General features: G+C 39.2%; 1 protein-coding gene across 1 annotated transcript in view; it reads left to right on the forward strand.

Annotated features, from left to right (window-relative positions):
• ADAMTS2 (ADAM metallopeptidase with thrombospondin type 1 motif 2) overlaps positions 1-23,429 on the forward strand; it is a 118,220-nt gene extending 94,791 nt beyond the window's left edge. Inside the window, exons 15-20 of the mRNA XM_089517643.1 lie at positions 2,888-3,044; positions 4,400-4,532; positions 11,710-11,917; positions 14,550-14,679; positions 16,662-16,751; positions 22,774-23,429. Coding sequence (XP_089373769.1) covers positions 2,888-3,044; positions 4,400-4,532; positions 11,710-11,917; positions 14,550-14,679; positions 16,662-16,751; positions 22,774-23,237 — 1,182 coding nt within the window. The 3' untranslated portion in view covers positions 23,238-23,429. The remainder of the gene's footprint in view (positions 1-2,887; positions 3,045-4,399; positions 4,533-11,709; positions 11,918-14,549; positions 14,680-16,661; positions 16,752-22,773) is intronic.
• Positions 23,430-25,198: the final 1,769 nt, after the last annotated feature.

Genomic DNA, 25,198 nt, shown 5'->3' on the forward strand with positions numbered 1-25,198 from the left:
AGGGGGCTTGTCTTTTCCATTATCTAAGGCAGAGAGTATGTGAGTTGCCCAAGATCACCCAGTGGGGTTCAATGGTAGATTCAAACCTTGGTCTCCTGAGTAATAGTCCAACACTCAAATCACTACACTACAATGGCTGCATATATTGAGACTAGATCACAATATTTAACATCTGTGATAGGATAACATGTATTGGATCTATTTTCCTGGTGGAGCCCTGGTGGTGCAGTGGTTAAATGCCAGTACTGCAGCCACAGCATTGTAAATTCAATCCTAGAGGACGGCTCCAAGGTCCACTCAGCCTTCTATCCTTTTGCAGGTCAGTAAAATGAGATGAGAACCCAGATTGTTGGGGGCAATTGTCTGACACATTATAAAACTAGTTAAGGAGTGCTAGTACTTGCTATAGCTATTTCGCATTAAAAGTTATACACAGCATACAGATACATAGCCCTGAAAAATAATATCCTCCTCAGTCTAGGAGGAAAAATTCTCTTTGGCTGCATCCAGACTGCAGAAATAATCCAGGTTGACACCACTTTAACTGCCATGGCTCAGTGCTATGGAATTCTGAGAGCTGTAATTTAGTGGAACACAAGAGCTCTATGATAAAGACTAAGGCGGGATACAGACGGGCAAAAAGGGGTGTGTTCATGACGTCATGAAGGTATAGCCTTCAGACGGCCCTTACCTGAATGCCGCCATGAACATGCCACCCGCACGCCCCAAGCGGGAAGAAGCGGCATTAAAAAGGTGCTGCTTTTCCCCGCTTCTTTTCTATATACTGCGCAGCTGCGCATCTCCGTCTATAAGCTGCTGCACCGGTACGCCAGAATTGTTATGCCGCTAATTTAAGTTGCCCATTTTAAAGCTCCATGTCTGCTGCGTCGCATAATGAGTCGGGGTCCTGGAACATGCGCAGTTTGCACCAAGGCTCTAATTAGAGCGTCAGATGCCATGCAGATGTGGAAGCTGCAGCACAGCTGCACTCTATTTTAATGCTTGTAACCCTAACCCTAACCCTAACCCTAGAGCAACATGTACGCATGCGCTGCTAGAATTGGGGAAAGTTTGGAATTTAAAGTGAACCCCTACACACATTCCTGTGCCATTTTCACCTAACAATAAAAAACCCCTAAAACTTTAAATATTTACATATGTACAAGGGAGGTGATGGGGGATAGCAGGGGGACAGCGGTGGCAGCGGCGACAGCTGTGGCTGTGCATTGCAGATTCAGCAAGAGCGTGGGGACCAAAGGAGAGGAGGCATCCATGATGCTAGTGACACTACCAACGTGCAAGCGGACAAGGATGCCAACACCAGCTGATCACCAGCTGGCAGGAGACCACCATTGTTCTTGGGCAGGGCGAGGGAAAAAGTTTAAAGGGGCCTGGGCGCTTTAAATGTGCACATAGGCTTTCTGCCGCCGGTGCTGAGCGCCGCAGCTGCGCAGCTGCGCATCCGCCAGCCGGCAAAAGAAAAAAAAAAGCCCCATTTTTGGCCGCCCATGCAGAAGCTGCCTCTCTCTTTGCAGCGTCCTCCGAGGCGGCGGTATGGAAACTGCGGGTCAGAAACGGCCCCAGGTGAGGCGTCTTCACTGCCCCCCATGTGGAAGCCCCATACACCTGAGCCACGACCCCAGGGCGGGCGGTCTGGAGGCTCCGTATTCAGCAGAATACACCTTCAAGATGTCTTCCCCTGCCCGTCTGTACCCCGCCTTTATGTCTCACAAATCTACAGTTCACAGAATTTTGCAGCACTGAGATATGGCAGATTATTTCGTCAGTGCAGATGCAGCCTTAGGGGCTCTTCAGAAGGGCCATTGAGGCTGGCCTGGGGGCAGAGTCGGGGTGTAGCTGCACACGGCATCATGGCTCTCCTCCGGTGCTGCGTCCACACAATGCAGCACCAAAGGAGTACCGTATAGCTGCAGCACTGCAGCTTTTGCATCCTGGAAAGGCCATATCCGTGCTGTGGCATGTGGTTGCCACAGCCCCGATCTGGCTAGGAAAGGGGTAGCATCACACTATCCCTTAGGGGCTGTGTGTACAGCTCCTAAGTCTCCATTATATGATTCTTCCCATTTTATTTGTTTTTTTTTTAAGAAAAAATAACCATGCTGTTATAAAAAAATAACGTTCAAGGCATCTAAACAATGTAAAGAGTCTCAGAACTATAGAGATCATTCAGGTGTGTATCACTTCTTGTCATAAATGAATAATAAATTTAACATTCTAAAAGTAAATCCTTGATAATAAATCCTTGAAATAATTGATTTCAATAGAATTTAGTTTCATAAAAATATAAATAAAGAGTGTGGTTTTAGCATAACATTTTTAAACTGTTCTTTATTTATATATTTATCCAGAAAGTAGTGTGGCCCTGAAATGGTTGTGAATCCAAAAATATATTTTTAAATCTACAAAAAAAAAATTAAATTAAAAAACAACCAAAAATTCTTAAAAGTATATCTGTATCCTAAAACCCTTGGGGTTAACATGTGTTTAAAGTGCCTCGAGTCTAAATATCATAGCTTGAAGAAGAGAAGACTGGGAGGTGATAAGCCAGCCATCTTTAAATATGTGAAGACATGTCATGTAGAAGATTGAGCAAGCTTGTTTTCTGCAGCACCAGAGTCTAGACAAAAAAAAGTGATTCAGAAGATAATAAAAGTGATTCCACCTAAACATTTGGAAAGAATTTCTTTATTTAAAACAAAACAACAAAAAAACCTTTATTTCCTTTGAGTTCTTTAAACTGAGTTTGGATGGGTATCTTTCAGGAGTGGTTCAGCTATGTAGTCCTGCATTTCTGGGTTTTGGGCCTCTTCCACATTTAAGATTCTATAATTCTTGCTAAAACTGTATTGGTTTCTTGTCCAACTAGGCAATTCCTCATGGTAATGTCAAGATTTCACTGACTTACAAGTACATGATCCATGAAGATTCCTTAAATGTTGATAACAACAATGTTTTGGAAGACTCTGTAACATATGAGTGGGCCTTGAAAAAATGGTCTCAGTGTTCAAAACCTTGTGGAGGAGGTAAGGAAAGAGTACCAAACTGATGATATAGAGTTATGCTTGTCATTTTTAAAAATGTAGTTAATGGTGTTCACATATATATTCTCAGGATGCAATAACCAATAGCTGAATTCACTGAAAAGCATAATGTCTGATATTATTTCCCATGTTGGATCTCTGCTGGCTTATTTATTCAGTGCAATAAGTTCGTAATCACAAGTAATGCATTTGCATTTAAGGACCCAACCAAAGTATAAATAGCATTTTGAAAAATGTCTAAGCATTAACATTGTCAGTTGTACTTTAATAGGAGAAAACCTGTGAGTAACATGAAAACACGAGGCTAGAAAAGTCCACTCCAGGCAGGGCATTTATTACTGTCCATTATTCATAACATTATGCATATCTTGAAAAAAGATAGCAGATAAAATGTATTAGGATGGTTCCATGTGGTAACAACATAAAATAAATGAATATTTGCTGGAAAAAAGCTATGGTATAACATTTCCAACAGTGAATTATTACACTGTAGCCCTGTAGTACATAACTTCCAGTGTTTGATAGGGATATAAAAGTTTGCTTATTTCATTTTTGCATGCAAAATTGAATGATTTCAGTAGGTTTCTCCCTGCTAAGGTGAGCTTACAAGAGGTTTTACACACTTCTTAATAGTTTTTCAGGCTCTGGCACTTGTGGGGGGGGGATTCATTTGTGCAAAATGAATGTTCTTCATGCATCAGGCAGAAGACATCAGGAAGAATTGTATGTAGAAAGATCTTGTAGCACCTTGAGACTAACTGAAGGAAAGAGGTTGGCAGCATGAGCTTTCATAGACTTCAGTTTACTTCCTCAGATGCTTTTGGTGGTCTACATACTGATTCTACAGACTAACACTGCTATATCTTTTAATTCTACCACTGGAAGAGTTGTTTGTTTCAGCACATGGTTGTTGGGCCAGTTTACAAATTTTCTATCACCAACCACAATGTGAAACTAGAGTAGACCAACATGAATCCCAGAGTCACACTCCTACTGGGATTACATAATGCTGCTGGTTTCTTGAACCAGTACTTCCATGTAGATGCTGCAGCAGGCTGTTGTCACAATTTGTGCTGTTGTGACAACTGGAAAAGGGGCTGATGTTTTATACACTGGTGCTTTTACATGATCTCACGGAAGTGGCAAAAACCACCACACAAACTCCCATGAGTGGTCTCAGGGGTGAAACAGGCCACTTTGACTCTGCAAAAAAGATCCATTCACATTTGCCCCCTTTTTAACTGAACTAAAGAGGACTATAAGTGTGGAGAGGTGGATTTTAAATTGTGTTGAAGCATTTTAAAATGTTCAAGATAAAAAGAACTCTGTTTCTTAAGGTTATCAGTTTACAAAATATGGTTGCCGAAGGAAGACGGACCACAAGATGGTTCATCGCAGTTATTGTGACTCCATCCAGAAACTGAAGCCCATTCGCAGGGTGTGCAATCTCCAGGAATGTTCCCAGCCAATGTAAGCATTTCTCTTTTCTGGAAGAGCTTGTTGCTGTTGCGTAATAATTAGCTCAAGCAGAAATGTCTGGAGCTAGCCTGAAATGACCTCTCCTTTTCTCCCCTCCCCTTATAGCTATACAGCTATAATTTTTAGAATATTACCAAATCACAAGTTACACAATGATCTGATTGGATTGCCAGTATTTTGCTAGGTGGAGAAAGAAAAAACATTCCTATAAATAATTATTTCCACTGATTCCAGATCAGATTTTGATGGGGGAGGTGTGAAATAATAATTTCTATCTGATGTATAAGCCTGTGCTTCACCCATATTTAGCTCATTAAGGTAGAAATAGATGTGAAATGGCTTTGTATAAATTGATTTTATGGTGTGTGAATTTTTGAATATATAAAAATATTTATAGGCCATTTTTTGAAGTAAACGCCATACACCACCAGTCCTAATCCAAATGCCAATAAAACATACAACCTAGCTTTTAAAGATGTGTGTTTGTTGGGAGAGTGGGTGGGGAAAGAATAATTTTGGCTCACAACAAGTAACTTTCTTATGAATCATTTATAATATTTCCCATTTGCTGGCTTCTTTCTTTTGTGTAGGTGTGTGTGTTTGTGTGTAAGACTGTGTGTAAAAGAAATCCTCCCCCCCCAACCCCCTCCCCCCAGAAATGATCAGAATTCCTCTTCTGATTTGGAAAAACAACTTTTTTTAATGTTAGTGTAAGGAGGGGGAACCTGTTTAAAAGCTGAATTGTCACTCCTGTGGCAATTCACCCTTTGAGGACCAAGAAAAGGGTAGTCTGGAAATAACTGGAAGGGTCCAGGACTGCAAAGACAGCCTTGAGGTTCACATTGCCAGTCAATATGGCACTGCAAAGTTTCTCCCTAGTCCATCTCTCAGTGTTGAATTTACAGAACTCAGGTCTCTGCTTGCAAAAACTTGGAGGAACACAGATTCTGCCCATGCTCAAGGTACAAGTTTGTCTTCATGAACAGGCACCAGGCTAGCAATCCTCCCAGTCCAGGCACCAGCACCGCTGCTCTTCTGAAGCCTTGCTTGGTCAGTTCCTTAAGGTTCCCCTGTCAGGCTGTTTGGTCTTTTCTTGTTGCTCCTGATGGGAACACTCAAGACTGGCAGGGAGATGTATTTTGTATAATTGCATGCATGTTTTTCAAAATAGTAAAAACACACAATACTGTGAATAATAATAATAATAATGGCCCTTATTCTACATGGCCTACTTAGTTACAGTATGTATGCAAACCAAGTAATGTCTCCTGGCCCGCCCACCCCCCATTTACTTTACCAGACAGCAGCCACACTGAGAGATGGAGGTCTATTCCCATCGGATTTGGTATAGAGATAATGATTAAGACCCCCCCCTCTCTCTCTATGTATGATGGGATATGAATTGATGTTTGGAGATTTTAAGGAACTAATAGGGATGTATAATTCAGTATTAGTATTTTATTGACTGTTCAATTGCATTGTATTATTTTAATTATGTAATCCCGCTTCGATCCTTGGAAGAGGTGGGACATATAATAATAATAATAATAATAATAATAATAATTATTATTATTATTATTAAACTGGCAATTGAGCTCTAAGAGGAGGCTGTTTCCACAGCCCTCCCGCCAATGAGCAAGGCTATGAAAAAGAATTGCAACTGGGGTTTTGCTTCTAATTGTCTGTCACTGGTTGAAAGGGGTGGAAACATCTTCCTCCTGCACCCCTAATGCCAGTTGAATAGGCTTCTCTCTCAGTGAGAAGGCTGCTGCCTGATGAAGTATGTTTTGGAGGTTATCTATGATCTTGACAATGGTGACACAATCTTAACTGTGTGGTATTAGTGAGTATGGCGCAGTCATGGATCGGTAACTCTAGGGATGAATCTGTAATTGCAATACAGGATGCCAGCTGAGAAGGAGGGCTAAAGCTATATACAATTAATATATCAAAAAATAAGAAAATACATAAGATTCTATTAAGTGAACACAAAAAGGGCTATAAACTAGGATGCTTATTTGATTGGTAGTTCCTCAGGGACCTCTACTACACTTGAGTCTTAGTGGTCCTGATCCTTAGTGCCTCGTCAATTCAGGGCAAGGGGTGGCATAGCATTAGAAGGATTCACCCTCCCACCTCACTTAGCCTTGGTAGGTATCAACCTACCTATGGCAAGGTGAAGGAAAGACTGACAAATCCAGTTACAGGAAACATTGGCCAATGAGGGACTCAGACTGGCAGCAGGGACCTCTACCCCAGGCCAGTGAACTAGTGTTCTGGTGCCTGGGCTGAGTGTATTATTAGGTTGCAGAAGTTTCATGAGGATGCTCCTTATGCTTGTAAGAGTCTTTCTAGGGCAGCTCCATTGTAGTACGGAGGGAAAAGGAGATATCTGGTTTGTTCTGTTTTGCTGTGAAGTTCAATGGTGCAAACCCAATGAACCTGCCTTGAAGAGCAAATAGGCAGAGACCTTCTATACTTTTAATGCAGCATAAATATGCACTGGCACAGCCATGCTGATTCCCATCATTATATAACCATTGTAGAATGATTGGCTGCACTAGGAGCCATGCAAACACGACCCTCTGGAAAAAATGCAGCCACTTGAACAACCATTTATACATTAATGTGGTGGTCCAGCAAGATGCTTACACTTCTTTTACTTTGTTTGCTGTAGGTACCAGCACATACTCAGAGGAGTAGCACGCTACAGGGCATTTTCTGCACTGTACTGCACCAGTACTGCACTTTATTATTATTATTATTAACCTTTATTTATAAAGCGCTGTAAATTTACACAGTGTGTACATAGAATCTTTTTAATTGGACGGTTCACTGCCCTCAGGCTTACAATCTAAAAAGTCACGACACAAAAGGAGAAGGGAGTGGTGGAGGGGAAGGGGTCTTTCTAACCCATTGTATCATGAGCCTAGTTGATTTTGCCTGCTTTCAGAGCAGTGTAGGAAAAAGTGTGTACAGCTGTCCCCAGATTCTTTAGCCATGGATACCAACATCCACAGCTTGAAAATATATATATATATATATATATATATATATATATATATATATATTCCAAAAAGCAAACCTTGATTTTGCCATTTTATAAAAAGGTCACCATTTTACTGTCCACTGTATTTAATGGGACTTGAGCATCCACAGATTTTGATACCCGGGGGGGGGGGGGGGGGCTGGAACCAAACTCCAGTGGATACCAAGGGCCCATTGTATTTCTGTGTGCTCCATCTAGAGGGGGAATTATGACAGGGGGCCTTCTTCTGCCTGTCATACTAGAGATCACTCATGGGAGGGGCTGGGAAGGGCAGCCAACTGGTTCCCAAGCCTCAGAGGAAGAGACCCCCATTAATCACAGTAGCTGTTTCCCAGTTAATAGTAAGTGAGGTGGGAGTGTCAAGCTGGAATTCATTGTGTAACATAGTAACTGCTGTGCTGATGAATACATAAAGACCTTACAGGATTCTACATTTCTCCCTCAAACTGAATCAAAGACATTACTGTACAAGCCCTGTTCTTGCAGCAATCATATCACTAAAAAAGGAAAACATACCAGTTTCAGAGCAGCCATTCTTGCATGTCTTCATGACTGCATGACTGGGGCTGCTTCTGCCATGGCACTCTCTTCATGACTCCCCCTTAACCTTCCTTACTTCCCTAAGCAAGTCTTTCATTTAAAAAAAAAAAACCCACACACACAATATTTATTTTTATTTTAACTTTTTTTGCCGTTCCAGAGCCCTGTTGTGATTTCAGTTTTAAGTTTTAAAAAATAAGGGCAATAGAAAAAATAAAATAAAAGCAATTATGCTGGTTGGGGATGGGGATGGGGACAAGGAGAGAGAAGGATATACTGACACCGTGTGACTGCCAATATTGCAACTGCCCCGGCAGCAACAATTCACATGTGGGGGTTACCGTGATTGCAAGGTCATTGATGGGTTTTCACCATCAATGAAAAGGAATGTCTTAACTGCATTTTGGGTTGGAGGCATCATCGGGCAATAAGTATCGCCAAAGCCACTATTTTCCAGTGGTCTAATTAGAACTTTAAAGCTGTGTGTAATAATCTCCCAAGTGTCAAAAATTAACTTTGAATGAATCTCTGAACAGCTTCAGGAATTAATGCTTTAAAAACTCCAGTGAGAGATTGTACCTTTGTATAGGATTGAGTACAAGGTAACAGAATTAATTTTATACAGTACTGGCTTTTTCAAGCTATATTTACAAGTACCCAAAGGCCCATTCATATTACTCAGTTATAGCAGTATTGTTGTTGTGTGCCTTCAAGTCATTTTTTTTTTTACTTATGGCAACCCTAAGGCAAATGTATCAGAGTTTTTCTTGACAAAATTTGTTCAGAGGGATTTTCCATTGCCTTCCCTTAAGGGTGAGAGAGAATATGCCTTGTCCAAGGTTATCCAGTGGGCTTCAATGGCTGAGCCAGGATTTGAACCTTAATCTCTAATCAATCAATGGAAATATAGCATCTAGATAGAGGGAAGTAATAGTACCACACTATTCTGCTTTGGTCAAGTCTCATCTAGAATACTGTGTCCAATTCTGGGCACCACAGTTCGAAAAGGATGTTGACAAGCTGACGCTAGTTCGGATAAGGGAAATCAAAATGATGAAGGGTCTGGAAACCATACCCTATGAGGAGTGATTTAGGGGGCTTGCTATGGTTAGCCTGGAGTAAAGAAGGTTAAGAGGTGCTATGACCGTCCTGTTTAAAATTTGAAAGGATGTCATACTGAGGATGGCATATGTTTTTTTCTGCACCTCCAGAGAACAGGACCAAGAGCAATGGATTCAAACTACAGGAAAAGAGATCCTATCTAAACATTAGGAAGAATGGCCTGACAGTGGAATACATTGCCTCAAAGAATGGCTGAGTCTCCTTCTTTGGAGGTTTTTAAACAGAGGCTGGGTGGCCATCTATTATTATTATTATTAACCTTTATTTATAAAGTGTGTATTCCTGCATGGTTAGGGGGTTGAACTGGATGGCCCCTGTGGCCTCTTGATTCTATCATTCTATGATTTTCCACAGTCATAGTCCAGTTCTCAAACCACTACACCACACTGACTCACATAACACTATACATCACTTTAAATGTCATGGCAAGATACCACAACTGGAAGTTTAGGGAGGGTCATTTAGAGCCCTCCTATGGCTCCCAAAACTACAAACCTTGGATTTCCATAGGATTCAGCTGTGGTTGTTACTGTATATAAGTACTATAATTGTGTGGTATGAATGGACCCTCACTCTCTGCTCAGATTGTTCTTTATACTTTTAAACAGAATCCAAACCTATAAGTTTTTCCCATGAGTATTAACTGGTAGAATTTGTTAGAAGTGTTCCAACAGAACTTAAAATTCCTTCTTATTAGCTGCTTAATTTCTAAGGGAAAAAAGATGCTTGGGTCTCAGTGTAAGACTGCATAAAATTACCTTTTGGGTTTCCCTCTGCTGACTTTTTGGTACTGCTCTCTGTCCCACCAGACCTAGTGGGAATTTCCCACTACTATGCATATAGTGCTTTGAAAGCTTTATAATGGTATGAGGAATTGCTTGGTTGTGGCCTTAATTTATTTTCATGTGTTTCTTAGTTGATGACTGTTGGGATATCTGAAGCAGCAAATTCATTTTTAAGAGTAACACTGTTACTATGCCAATGTCTTCTAACAACACTTGTTTTTGTGGTTTATTCCTCCTTTGGTTTCCACATAAATTATTTAGAACATTACAAATAGATGTTGTTAGGGAGGCTGAAAGGAAATTGTGTTCTCATAAAACCAACATATCTGCAAAAAGAGAGAGAGAGAAACAAAGATTATGAGAAAGATCATACATGGAATAATTCAGGTTATAATTAGAACATACTATGAGATGTTGCATCTTTTGTACTTATGGTAATACTTGTTGTGTATGGTTTCATGGGTTTGTGTTTTTTACTGTAAGCAAAAGAAACTAACATGGCGTCTGAACCCTATGGCTGAAAAAGACATTCACACTGCATTTTTTTTAAAAAAATCTAATTCATGGTTTGCAAACTTCTTAGTGAAAATATTCACATATATTTCAGTTTCCTATAATGAGGTAAATTTATAACATCTTTCTTCCTTTTTTTCTTTTCAAATTATGCATAAATAAACATGCCAAATTAAAATGCATATCTTTGATCCTTGAAAAAATGTGTGCAAACATGTAGTCAAAAATGCATACTTTAAGAAGACTACTTTAAAAAGTGAATACACCAGGGAAACTGTGTATCAAAAGGCATATGAATTTCTAAATGGGAATTGAAAGTCTTGCAAGATGATGGGAGACAAGGTTAGGAGAGTGGGATTCAGGGAAGCACAAGAAAATCAAGTGCTGTTATTCAGTATTGTAGTTTTAGATTCATAATCTGAATGCTTTCAGTAAGAATACATAGTCTTACTGGAAACCTGCATAAATGCCATGCCAGTCCACCTTAAGAGTCAACAGCCAGAGTGAGCAAAATGGGTCCATTTATGTGTTGATCAGGATGTGTCCATTCCTCTCCCACCAACGAGTGAGGCTGTGGCAATCAGAAGCAGGAACTCTCTTACAGGTCCTTGTTGCAGCCTCACTCACTGGTGCAATGGGGGTGGAAACATTTGTATTCCACACACTGTTGGTTTCCAAGCCCTAATAGAATAACATATGTGCCCCTGTCCTTCAGAATGGAACATGCTCTGGACTGTTTCTCATGAATTTTTGTGCTTGAACTCCCCACCCAACGAACTGAAAGACCAGGCAAAGGAATGCTAATCTTCTAGAAATGCTTAATCGACTTAATGAAATCTACTTACACGAACATATGAGTCTCTTGTGAAAAACCTCACACATACAGAAATTTCTTCAAACAGAGAGAGAGAAAAAGAAGTTTGATCTCAGAAGGTTCTTGCTTGTTTTTAGAATTTTGGCATTCAGTTTACACATATGTACCCTATACAGCTGATATATTGCATGTGTATTTTATACATGGCTCCTGTGGACCTTTGTACAAAATGTGGTATGAGAAATTCTGAAATGTATGCATTATCCATTCATAGATTAATGTTATATTTCTTACATATGCAAGCTAAAAATTTATTTGGTTGAACTATTCTTTTCATTGAACCAGATGGGTTACAGGTGACTGGGAACCATGCAGCAAAAGTTGTGGCAAAACAGGATATCAGGTGCGTTCTGTCCGGTGTATCCAACCTTTGAATGACAACACAAACCGCTCTGTTCACACCAAATATTGCAGCAGTGATCGTCCAGAAGGCAGGAGGGCTTGTAACCGGGAGCTTTGCCCTGCCCAGTGGCGGATAGGACCCTGGTCACAGGTAAGCAGAAATTGACAGTAAGGTTAAAATTAGTTTAATTTACTAAGGAGAGGGGGAAGGGGGAGTTGTTGTTACATTAGTGCCACTGCTACCAATGAATGGATTTAAGATTTTCTTGAAGCCTTTATGTTTCATATGTAGAGAAAAAATGTCAGCCCTTATCACCCGCAAGCCCTTGTACGTTGGTTACTCCAGGGACTTTACTGGTGTGTTTCATATATCTTTTTCAGGTGTTCCTCTATGTCTAGATTTGGGTAGCATCCAAAATGTTAGATAATTAGGTCATGGGGAGTGGTCCAAAGTGTAACTAAATTATCAATGAAATTTTAAACCAGATAAACACATAAATCATTAAAAAGAAAACAACAAGTAGACAATACAGGATATTATACAAGGTGCGCTCAGTCTTTGGAAACCTGCCAAAATACAAAAAGCTCTTCACTTGCCTGTGGAAAGACAGACTGGAAAGGACTTCCAAAGCCTGGGGATTGCCACTGTGTCCCACCAAATTACCAGAGACAGTGGTCAGTTAGAGAGAAGGGTCTCCCCGGACAATCTGAAAGCATGGGCAAACTCAAAGGAGAGAATACGATTCTTCAGATAATCTGGAGCTGTTATCAGAATCCAATGAAGCTTGAGCCTCACAATTCAAGGAGCAGCTTCTGAGGCACTGGGCCACAAGGCTGCCATCATATTCCATGACAAGACTGATGCTAGAATGAAGGAATGGGATTTATTTTTATTAATTCAATGAGAGTATTTATACCCCCACTGTTCTGCCAGAAAGTCTCCCAGGATAACTTATAAATCATTAATTTGACAATTCCCTGCCCCTGGGTGTACAACCTAAATAAGACATGAAACAAGGAAAAAGGAATGACAGTGAAGGAAGAGTATTAAGACTGGCCAATACTGCTGATTGTTTTCTCCCTCTGAGGCCACAGTAGTGGCAGCTGGAAGGGAGGGGAGGGTTTTCATCCACTTCTGGGGCTAAGGCACAATGGAGCTGGAATGCTTCCAAAACTATAAACCAGCACCAGAGAAGCAGAGACCACTGACCATAGCTGAGAGCAAAAGTAGAAACATACTTTAGAAAATGGAAGAAAAGCTTAGATGTACATAGCAGAGAGAATTCAAAAGCTGAAGGAAACAATGCAAGAAATCTGAGGAACAGGTCTGCAAGAATAATAATAATAATAAATAAATAATAAAACTTTTATTTGTATACCGCCTTTCCTCCAGATCAAAGCGGTTCACATATCATAGCTATAACATATTACAATACAATGGAGTACAATACATCAAAATTTCATACAAGTTAAAAACCTTAAAAACGATATATCAAACAGTCATGCTATCAGTTTTGGCTAGGCATCGTGATCTTCTTGGGGTGTTATATCTCTAGATAGAGTTGGAAGGATATGCTAAATTAAAAAGATGGGTTTTCAGTGCCTTTTTAAAGGCTTCCAATGTGGGACTGAGTCTGATCTCTTCCGGGAGTGCATTCCAATAGGATGAAGCTGTTGCCGTGTAGGCTCTCTGGTGAGTTGATGTCATTCTCACTCTGCGGTGTTCGAGTAAATATTTCCCCGTTGTTCTGAGAGTGCGGGGCGGATTATGTAGGGAGAGGCGTTCCTTCAGGTAACTTGGGCCCAAGCCATATAGGGCTTTATAGGTAATGACCAACACTTTGTATTGCGCCCGGAAGCTAATTGGCAGCCAGTGGAGAGATCTTAGTACAGGTGTTATATGGTCGGATCTTGAAGTTCCCGCGACCAATCTGGCTGCAGCATTTTGAACCAATTGAAGCTTCCAAACCTAGTACAAAGAAGGATCACTTCAAATATGAAACTAACCTGGAACAATGAGCATCCCTGCAAACAGTAGCCTCCGTACCATGAAATGAAGTGGTGAAAGGCCCTGTATTACCAAATCAGCTGAGCTACTCCAAGGGTCTCCAGTTGCCCTTCTGTGTTGGTATGGTTGCTATTATGTGCATAGATACCACAAACCTATACATGTGGCTTAGTTTCAATAGAGACAGGATCTTTAATAGAGATAACAATGCAGGGAAGAAATACAAGGCTGTTATATTAGAATCTAACATTTATGTAACAGCATGGTTTCAGTTTGGGGTTGGACCACCAGAATGCATTGGAGTAATAATGATAATTATGAAAAAGAGTAGTAAGCAACAATAAATCATTGATTTTGCAAAACTTATATAGGCGCTGTACAGACGCGCCAAATGCACCGTGCTGGCGGCGTACTAGGGTTAAGGGACCATGCAGCAACCGCATGGTCCCTAACCCTAGTATGGTGCGGCACTGTAACAATGGCATCGCCCCATGTATATGGGCGCCGCTATTGTTATGTGATGGACGCATAATGTCCACACGTTGCACTGCGCTTGTGATGTCGCGAGTGCGCCATTGCGGCTTTTTGCGGGTTCTTTTTCTGCCAGCAGGTAGCCGTGCAGTTTGGCAGCTGCGGCTTCCCTCCAGCGGAAAAACAGGCGCTGGCAGGCCGCTGTTTTTCAGTGGTCTGTCCCATGCCATTATCTATAATATGTACCAACTGTAAATAAATTTGCAAAAGAGGCACTGAAGCCCAGTTTCTATTTTCTTTCTAGTGTTCCGTAACCTGTGGTAATGGTACACAGGACAGGCAAGTACTATGCAGGACAAGAGAAAATGTCATTGGCTTTTGTAAAGAAGAAAAGCCAGAGACAACAAGATTGTGCAGACTGCCTTTATGTTCTAGTGAGTATTTACACCTTTAAATATGTTTCTTGGGTGAAACCTGGGACATTGCTCCAGTTAAATATGGTAGTGACTTTTGTGATATCTGGTTTGGCTCTTAGTTTAAAAATGAATGTCAGGTTCATTTTCATTGTGATTTTTTAGTCGGAATAGCCTGTTCCATATTCCTAGCTCAATGACTTTACATTGGCTACAAGTGTAAATCAATAGGTGTAACCAGGGTTTTTTTTTTTTTTTTGCCACCTTCTGATTATTCCTAGGAGGGAAAAAAATTATAAAAGCCAAAGGGAAAAATATTAAGAATCATATTGGTGGCATACACCAGTATAAACCTCAGTTTACATATTTATGTACATATGTATTTTGGGGATGTTGTACAGAGAGGTATTCACTACCCCCTTGTGCAACACCCAACCACCACTGAGCAGGGGAGCTAGTAGCTTTATGGCTCCAAAGCACACACCATGCCTAGTTAGCCACAGCTAATTTGACATGCAGTTCTGCCCTGGCACTTTGCAGCTGTATTGCACAGCTTGGGAATGTACAAGTCCACCATAGTAATGATGGTGGAACTTTCCATTCTGTCCCCATTAGTCTTGAATTTCAGCCAAAAAGGACCATCCCACGGAATCAAAATATTGTCATTTCTCAGTAGCAGCTCACCTTTGTCAGTGAGTATTTTATCAGTCAATCTCCTTTTGTTGCTTTGGGCTTAGAAGAATTCTAAACAAGTTAAGCAAAGATTTCCAGTGACCCTTTGTTTTTTCATTCCCCACTCCAGTTTTTCCATCCTCTAAGATGACTTATTTCCTAACATCATACAATAAAAGGAAAACATGTCCCACATTTGCACAGACAATTGTGGCTCTCCGATGGGTGTATCATTCATAAGATGGCATGCAACTTTTCAAATACATTCGGACTTTACAGTACAAGATAATACAGTCAGATCTCTGTATTCACAGAGGATCCATTCTGGACCCCCCTCCCCCCATGGATACAAAAATCAGTGCATGTTCCAGTTCCATTAAAATAAATGGCAACAAAGCACACACACGCTTGCAAGCACAGTTGCACGCACGTGCCACCATTAACCAAAACAGGGGCTTGCCATCCTTGGATGGTTAAATCGGTGGATGACATGTCTGTTGATAAGGAGGGCAGACTGAATATCTTACATGTTTTAAGTATACTCTCAACAACCATCAACTGAGAACTTCCATGGTCAAACATAGTCTAAGAATTCCACATAAGGGACTTGGCTATAGTTCCCCTCACCAGCCCCAGGACTGATTATTTCACTTCAGTAGCCCCTCTCCCGTGGTCATTCCATTGCTGGTGAAGAACAGAAAGGATTGGAGAAACATCTGATTATGTTTTCATAGCCAGACACAGATTGAAGACATCTTCCATCAGGATCCACTCAGTGGTTCTCAGTAGATTATGTCATCAAACTGCATATGACTATGGGAGCATAGTCAAACACTTCTCTGATCCCTCTGCTCTCCACCAGCAATGGAATGGGGAGGCGGCTATCGCATCAAAGTTGTGAGTTGAGGGGGGATTAACTTGTTGAAGTGGGTGGAAAAGTATACTGCAATGACCAAAAAAGACATTCACAGACACAAGGTGGGCATATGCCTGCATATGTCACTAATGGAGTAGCAGCCATAATGTGTGCAAAAATCCTAACACAGTAACAAAACAAACACTTGTACAGCAACTTTTCTGTAACCTTTTTTTTCTGGAAGCATTTCAGTACAGCTTGAATTTGAGCAGATATGTCCAAACTATTTTCTTTAAAATTAAGGAAGCTATTTTTCTAAGTGTCATTCTGACTTTTTACAGTACTAGAGTCATTTTTGTTTTTGATTGCAAGGATAACTATTGATTCTATTCACTCAACAAAATATTTTTTTAAGAAGCTACAAATATGTTCATATATATTTTCTCGTTCCCATTCTCTGTCCTTCTTCTTTCAGAAAACTCATCAGATACCTCAAAGAAAACTTACATGATACAGTGGCTTTCACGACCAGACCCAGATTATCCTATCCAGAAAATATCTTCAAGTAAAAGACCCATTTATAACTCTGCCTTTGCCCATAAATGCATGCCACATCCAATGTGGACTTTGCCTTCTGCTCTGTTCTTCTTCCTGTATGGAAAATTTCCTTGAGTCTACCAAGTTTTGTCTTGGGCTGAATTTTTCCTCCCTTCACTGGGCCTTGGTGCACAGTGTCTTTCATCTCTGGAGAATGAGTAGCACTTGCTGCAGTGGAGATCGTGAAGGTGTTGGATGTGTGGAATAGGATCTCCTCAGAGTGTTGAAAGTCCTATAAAAAGGGAGCGGGTATCAGTTTGCTTGTTGATGGGTGATGGTGAAAAAAGGCTTTTAACTGGCTCATGGTTTTAGTTCGATGGTGAAACTGAGAACTTATTGTGAATGTGATCACATCACAATAATGACAGCTTGTAGTGCTAAAGTTCTCCTTTTTGTCTAAAGATCCTCTAACTCACCACAGGTTAGCTTCAGTATTTTTGCAGGGCAGTCAAACAAAATGAGAAAGCACTCATTCCATCTTTCTTTACAGTCTCATTGCATTGAATCTCATGCTTCACTTTTTTTTTAAAAAAATGCTAACTATAAAATTTGTGTTTGGTACCACCAAAAAAGCTTCTTATTACAGGTAGCTGAGAATTGCTTTATATTCCTCTCACATGCTACTACTGTGCTGTGCTTTAATTGGAGCTCCTTTATTCATTCACTCTTATTTGTTTGTTTACTTGTTTACAAAACCAGCAAGTTTCTCCACATAATTTTGCCAGAATGTTCGTTATGGATTTTTTTTAAAAAAATTAAGCAGAAATACAATATGGCAAACCCATGTGGTCTATGCTGCAAGTTGTGATGTGTGGTATTTTAATATTGTTGAGACATTATGACATTGTCGTGCCAAGCAATGTCAAAAGTTACTCAACAGTGAACTCTTTATACATCATTGCATCCATCAGTCTTTTTTCACCATTTGCATGTTTGACTTGAGTGGCTCAGTTGTGTGTCTGCGTGTGTATGTGCGTGATCTATTGGTGTGTGTCAACTGGCAAACATAACAGTGTGAACAACTACAGAATTACCTCAATTTTTATTGCTTTGTTTCATTTTGCTTAGGGAGAAAAAAAGTATGTTTAGAAAAATGCCTTAAACTTTAATTGCATTGGCATTAACCACCAGTTCCAGCTTTAAATATAAACAGTGCACTGGAATCATGAATCCATATTCATGTACAGTGTTTTTACTTGAATGATAAAACACTGGAGGAAGGTTTGCACAGTCCATGTATGGGAAAGGAAGGGTTGATTAGCAACCTAGAGGAAAGATCTATTACCAAACAAATTCTGTTTAATTGCTGTTTATTGGTTCAACATATGTTTGTGTTGAAGCTCTAAATTCATTTCAATAATAACAAATAAACCTGAGTACCAGAGGAAATTGCTTCCTGCTGTTTTCCACCCAGTTATAGCCATTGGGAAGGTGGCTCTGTGGATCTTTCACGATGTAGCACTTCAAAATTGTCATTATCATGTGATCACATATTTAAATTTTGCTGTTACTATGATGGTTTCCTGCTGCAACATGTTAGTAATTATACATGGCAACGTAAAAGCCACGTTAACTGGCACTAAATACTGTTATGTACAATAATTGGTGTATAACTGTTATCAACTTATTCATGACTGTTAGTTACCTTTAAATAGACAACTGTTAAGTGATGTTTCAAAATATGGGTGGCTATAGAAAAAATGGTGCAATAAGGTATCTGGGCATTGCGCACTAGATCTATATGCACTTTGGTTTATCAGGGATATTTTATTAGTGTTTTGTATGTATTTAACATAATATTAAAGATGTGCCAATTCAGTTTGCTGTTCAATATTTTTTATGAGGCCAGTTGAAATGTGTACCAAAGTGACTGTGCAAATGACTATTTTTTTCTTACTGCTGAAATGAAGACATATTTCCAGTCTGTCATGCATATTGCAAAATAAAATAAGATGAAAGTTAAGCAGGTCTGGCGGTTTTGCTTTAGGAAAGCAGCAAAAATTTATTGTGATATATATGCACATTAAGAATTTTAAAAGAAAAAAACCCCAAGAGTCTTGTGCACCTTAGACACTAACAGATTTACAGTATACTTGTGCACCATCTCACTTAGAGACCCCACTGAGCTCAATGGTGCTTATGAAAATACCTATAGGATGTCATAATTTATTAATAAGGCATAAATTTTTGTTGCTGAAAATGCTTGCAGTTCACAAAAGCTTATGCCAAAATAAAAGTGCAAGTCCAAGTGCCATAAGGCTCTTTCTTGTTTTTACTGTAATAGAGTAACATGCATGCCCCCTCTAGAATCTGTCACTTATCATGGAAGAACTGAAGATTTCTTTACATAAAAAGTAATTGTCACAACATAATATTTTAATTGCATCACAGGAATCAATTTCAGGTGACACTATATATAAATATATATGTTTGGGGTGGTGTTTATTTTTACTGCTGAGAAATAAGGCATTTTTCTAAAGATGCTTCAACTAGTTCTTATATTGAACAGCCACAAAAAGCTCTAAGTTTTATTGTTAGTTTGGAAAAAAATCAATCAATTTAACTGTCTTATACATTTAGATATGTTCTAATCATATCTCTTTTTTAGACTAATGCTTTTTTTAAAAAAAGGAAAGAGACATGTTATCCTTAACTTTCAAGAATTCTAAGGAAATGCTTTTTCCCCTTATGGATTTGGTCTAACAAGACCTAAGGCTAACATGTTATCTGACAAGTTAGCATGAGGTCAGGTTATACAAGAATCACATTATTTTTCTTTAAAAATGGATTGGTATCATAGAACTAGTTGCTTCTCTAGCTTTATAAATGAAGGCTAGATTTTGAAAGTACAAAAGCATTTTCCAGTGTTGTAAAGTTAGCACATGCTGATATGTTTGCCAATTAAACACACTCGTGCCCTATTTTTATTTAAGGAAAGGGTAAGTGAAGAGATGTCATTCATGATTGTGTCTGATCAGGTGGTTCTGTATGTTGGGATGCTGTTGAAAGCCTGGCAGCACTGATCCCCATTCTACACTCTTTGCCTGCAGTGCCTTTCTAACATTTTCATGATGCTGTCGTAATATCATGGGTGGTTGCACCCTTTGTTAAGAACCATGGGACTGAAACATCATGGAGAGAAACACTGATGGAAAGGTGGCTTTGAAGTGGGGAAATGATGAGTAGTGTAACTTAGGGGCCAAACAGACAGGCCAAAATAAAGTCCTTTGGGCCACTTTGGAGGTACACTGTTTAAATGATGCATGCGTCCTAAGAGGCTGGAAGCCGTGGCAAAGCCAAGCTCCAGTCCTAAGGACTGGTTTGCAGCTTTGGTGCAGCATCTGGCTGCTTAAGTTGCATGTGTCATTTAAACAGCATACCTCCCAAAATGAAACGAAGCAGCTTTATTTTGGTCTATCTGTTCAGGCCCTTAGTTCCTCACATATACAACTCTCTATGTTGTCATTCTCCTGCTCTCACTTGGTGAAGCTTTTCCTCTGCTATAAGGGGTGTTACACCATTTGATCAGAGCTTGGAAACATTGCTTATTTAGACTACAATTCCGAGAATTCTTCAACCAGCATGGGCAATGGTTAGGGAATCCCTGGCATTGTAATCCAAACTATGAATATTCAGACTATAGTTTTGCAATAGAGAGAGCCAGAGGAAGACTTGACTTTCAAAGAGGTTTGTCACCTATAGTCTCAAGTTCTGCAAAGCAGGACAAAAACACTGCTTTTCTCATTCATGGCTTTAATGCCTTCATGGGACTTTCACTGGAGAATCCTCTTAGTGCATTGTACTCCAGTAGCAAAGCTTGTAATTTGCTCTTAACAATTCAAAATTGTCTTGCCTTCAAGGGAGGCTGCTTGGAGGTCTCCAGCAATAAACATATACAGGAAACATTAATTGCAAGCAGCCATTTCTAACCTATATATACTGTACTATGTTCATGAAGCTGGACTGGACCTAGAATTTCAGAATCTCATTTGTACAAGAACCTCTGTCTGCTTGCTATGATTGGTGCAAACAAGAATCATCAATGTCATACCAGCATAGCTGAAGCAAACATGGTTGCTACATAAACTGTAAAGCCACTGCTGTTCATAAGAATGGCAAGGATAGGATTAGATAATTTAATTTGTAGACTGTTGTGTATCATGAAAAGAAGAAAGAAAAGACAAAAAGATACCCATGTGGGCAGCCATATCCAAAATGAATTGAATGCAGCATTTGAAAACATAAACCTATATCTCTTGTTTAATGTGGTCACTAGACTGTAGTGAAATAAACGTCCTTCTCCACTTAGAACACAGGTCAGAATTGTCTGGCCCCTAGGCCTCTTGTGGCCCTTGGCAGGATTCCATGTGATCATTTGCATCTATGACCCTGATTTTTTTTGTTTAATTTTTTCCAAAAATATTTTTTCTAATTGAAAACAGACTCTAGGTCACTTATTTAGGCCTGTAGAAACTGTTTCCCACTCCACTTTCCTAATGAGCAAGAAATTTTGCTCTGAAACTGTCTGGAAGTGACTTCCAGTTGCCTCAAACTTGATTTCTGGTATCCCACAAAGAGTCTTGATGAGCTGAAAATGGTCCATCAGTGCTCAGAGCATGTCCATCTTGTTTTATTATTCAGTCTGAGTGGTCTTGAGTGGTGCAAGCAGCTTTGACTTTTCCAGTCCCAGGCATCATGAGCCAAAGTTTTAGATTAACATCTCTTTTCTTTATCATGCTTTCTAAAAGAACAATTGGCATGTGCATGTCTTTTTTTCTGTTAAAGCTCTTTCAAATATTGTATTTTGAATGCATTTAGAAAAGTATACAAAGATACTGCAGGAGGGAAGAAATGCACTTTATGAGACTGCAGCATCCATTTTGAAAACAGCTTCCTTGGAAAGTGAATACATGCAGTAGTCTGTCTTCCATGCATGTTTTAATATGGGTTTGCAATAAAGGAAAATGCCGTTAGATGTAGATTGACATTTAATATAAATCAGCAAAGAAAATATCCATCATGCTTGTCAAGTCTTTTCTTTCAGTCTGAATTTATATGAATATATTTCCTATGGAGAACTGGATTCTTAAGTTACTTAGCTAGGGAAGTATTTGATTTCTATTTACTAATGCTGATTATCCATGGTCTACTGCAGTAATTTAATATAATCAAATGATTATAGGTCAATTTCTGTACATTTCAAACTTTATGAATCAAAGGTGTTAGAAAAATCAAAATAGGTTTAGCTTCACTGAAAAAAAAAATCCTTATTCATGAAGGTCTAATTTCAGTTTCCTTCACAGGAGTTCAGCTGCTTTTTAAATTATGAGTGTATCAGTCCCACCGTAGACTATCTCTCAGGGAGTAAGATTACCAGGTTATAAAGATGCTTTAGGCCTTTTACATTTAGCAGGTTCCTGTTATTCTGATGACAGAGTGAACAATGTGTGGAGAAACCAAAGATTCCTCAGTAATACCCTAGTGACTTATCAAAGCAGCAAGGCCAAAAATGATACACAAGGTTACCTGCAGTAAAATTAAGAGTGGACTTCTTCACCTAGAAGTTTGTATTATATCTGTATAGTATGGTTATAATATGATTGGGACAGAAAACAGGAGCATTCAAAGCAAATGGATTGGAGAACACATACAGAGTATTTTTAAGATAGATTATTTTTATGTCAGAATCATGATCTAAATCATGATTCAGAATCTATTCTGAATATACAGGAAGTATGGAAGAGCTTCAGTTAGGGCTTATACTGTATTTCATTTTATTGTATACAGGTAACCCTAATGCTAAATTCTCTTTTAGAAAATAGACTAGTCGGAATGAAGGGGACTTGTTATTCAATACTAATACAAGCTCAATTGACTTCAGTAGGTCTATTCTAGTTGCACCTAAAAATGGATTTAGCCTTCTACACCCAAATTTGTTTGATTTTGTCTCTGGATTATAGTGTACACCTAATTCTATTTTTCTCTTCCAGAAGAACATTGCCAAGGAGACAAGTCAATGTTTTGTCGTATGGAAGTTCTCTATCGGTACTGTACAATTCCTGGTTACAATAAACTGTGTTGCAGGTCATGTAAGTTGTACAGTAACAAGACAGGAAGTGGGAACTCTACAGAATCCAACCATAGTAAAGTGAATGATATTGAAGAGGACATCACTCCCACACTTAGAACACCTGTTGATGTTCACATCTCACATACTACTTCAGGCCCACCAGTTGTTCCTAAGGTGAATGCCACCAGTTCCAATGTAACAGTAGATCAGCCAGAAGGTAACGCGGTGGACGTTCCATATAAAATTCATGGGCTGGAAAATGAAGTTCCACACCACAACATCATCTTGAGGAGGAAACCACCTTATGAAAGGACAAAGAACCAAAGAATTCAGGAGCTGATTGCTGAGAAAAGGAAAAAAGAGATGCTCAGGAAATTATATTAAAATGGAAATATAACCCACATTTTTTTCTCTCTTATAGAGATGTTACCAATACTGCAGTAATTCCTGTGTTACCATAGAGACTAAAGATAAATAGTGGTGCTATGGCAGAAATGCCAAATGCTATTGCCTTCAATAAATGGAAATTTAGGATTATTTAATTAAGTTTAATATAAATATTGTAATAATGGCTAGGATTACAGGTTGCTGCAGAAACTAGTGCAATACCCTTATAGATTTCACTGCTCCTATCTAGCCAAGGTCAGCAGGGCTCTTACTTTTTGTGGTCTCTCTTGTTCCCTTAGTGTGTTTGCTCAAGTCCAATGGGATGTTATTGGGACACCCTCAACATATTTGACAAGAGGTTCTAATAGCTTGATCCAAAAGCCTCAGTAATGTTCAGAGGCCTGTAGTATAGCCAGTGGAACTTCAGCTTCATGGAAGGAGATTTTGTTTCTTTAAACACTCAAGTCCTGCGTAGGCTTATTTGGGTAATAAGTCTAAATGACTTCTTGAGTGGAATATTTTTCAAAGTCAGTGCGCCAGAATCCAGTGTTCCAATTGCACCTAGTTTTTCCATTGAATTCAACGGTGCTGCACCCATACTCAGGAAGCAACAAAGAGTACCACTGCAAGATCAAGGTGATAATTAAGACCCTGTTTCAGGAATAAAGCATGTGTTTTCTGTTAACCACTGAAAAACAAAGTAGGTAAGAGGTGATGCTGCTTACTGTACAAAATCCAGCTGGGAAGGGACTATTCTGCTAGTGGTGTAAGAGAGGGGAACTCCTTATGCTGCTAAATATAACTCACATCAAGTAGCTTTTAAATTTTCAGTTTTGTAGAACAAAAAGTTTACACATTACTGGGGGAGGTTCCTCCTGTTATAGGCATCATTGTACCTGCTTTCTTTTTCTCATATGCTAGAGACCTACACAGCCTTAATATTCATGAATATATTAAACCCATCAGAGTGTCACACAAATGAGCTACATAATAAACATTAGCACCTAATTTTGAAACAGAAGCTTCTGTTGAGAAAAAGGTTTAACCATTAAATATATGTGTGTCCATTCCTATAAATCAGGAAATATTCTTCTTCTTTAAAAAAATATTTGAAATTAAATGTAATATGCTTATTAGATGCGCTGCCCAAATGATCTTCAATCTTATTGTTTCCAGATATCTGCATTTCCTCGTCTTAAATGCTTCCAGTGCAATTATTACAGTGTTTCAATAATGCAGATCATTTACTTTTATTTTTACATACATTCCGATTCATTTACCTGACTGGATTTCTTATTTTCTTTCAATGGATGCTTTTCTGTGAAGAAAATGTATGGGCTTTTTTGTTTGTTTGCTTGCTTATTACATTTTCAACAGTACAAAGTTTTGTTATTGTGGCAGTGAACAACTTGTATTATTAACAGTTAATTAGGACAGTTGTACTGAGCAGCAGCAAACACATGTCATTATGCATATATATGTATACAAAGTACTGAATCTGCTTAGATCTTAGAATGTATAATTTGACGGCCCTTTGAGTACTGGTTTCACTTCCTACAGCACTTTTGGAAAGCCTACATGAATGCAGGAAGCGTCACAGTTTATTGCTGTTCACTTTGTTCAAAGACAAATGTAGAGCTAGTTCCTGAACATGTTTGTTCACTAATCAGTCCCATTAACTGGACATAGTACTTATTAAGCACAGCTTCAGGTTGGTTATGTAAATGTTACTTAAATAGGCTGTTTGGATTAATATTCAAAACCAACCATCTTTTAAAAGAAAACAATTAAAACTTCTTCATCTGTTACAAACAATAATGGATCAGATTCATAAATATTGCTGCTATTTTAACCAAATATCTGGCTGGGAGAAATCATTGACCACAGGTGTAGATTTTGGATATGAGTGCTAACAGAGCAGGCTCTCTGTGGACAGAAAAACCTACTAATGTCTGTGT

Source organism: Sceloporus occidentalis, unplaced genomic scaffold (genome assembly GCF_023333645.1).
Source record: "Sceloporus occidentalis isolate IW3139 unplaced genomic scaffold, rSceOcc1.0.p SCAF_1, whole genome shotgun sequence".
Classification (NCBI taxonomy): Eukaryota; Metazoa; Chordata; class Lepidosauria; order Squamata; family Phrynosomatidae; genus Sceloporus; species Sceloporus occidentalis.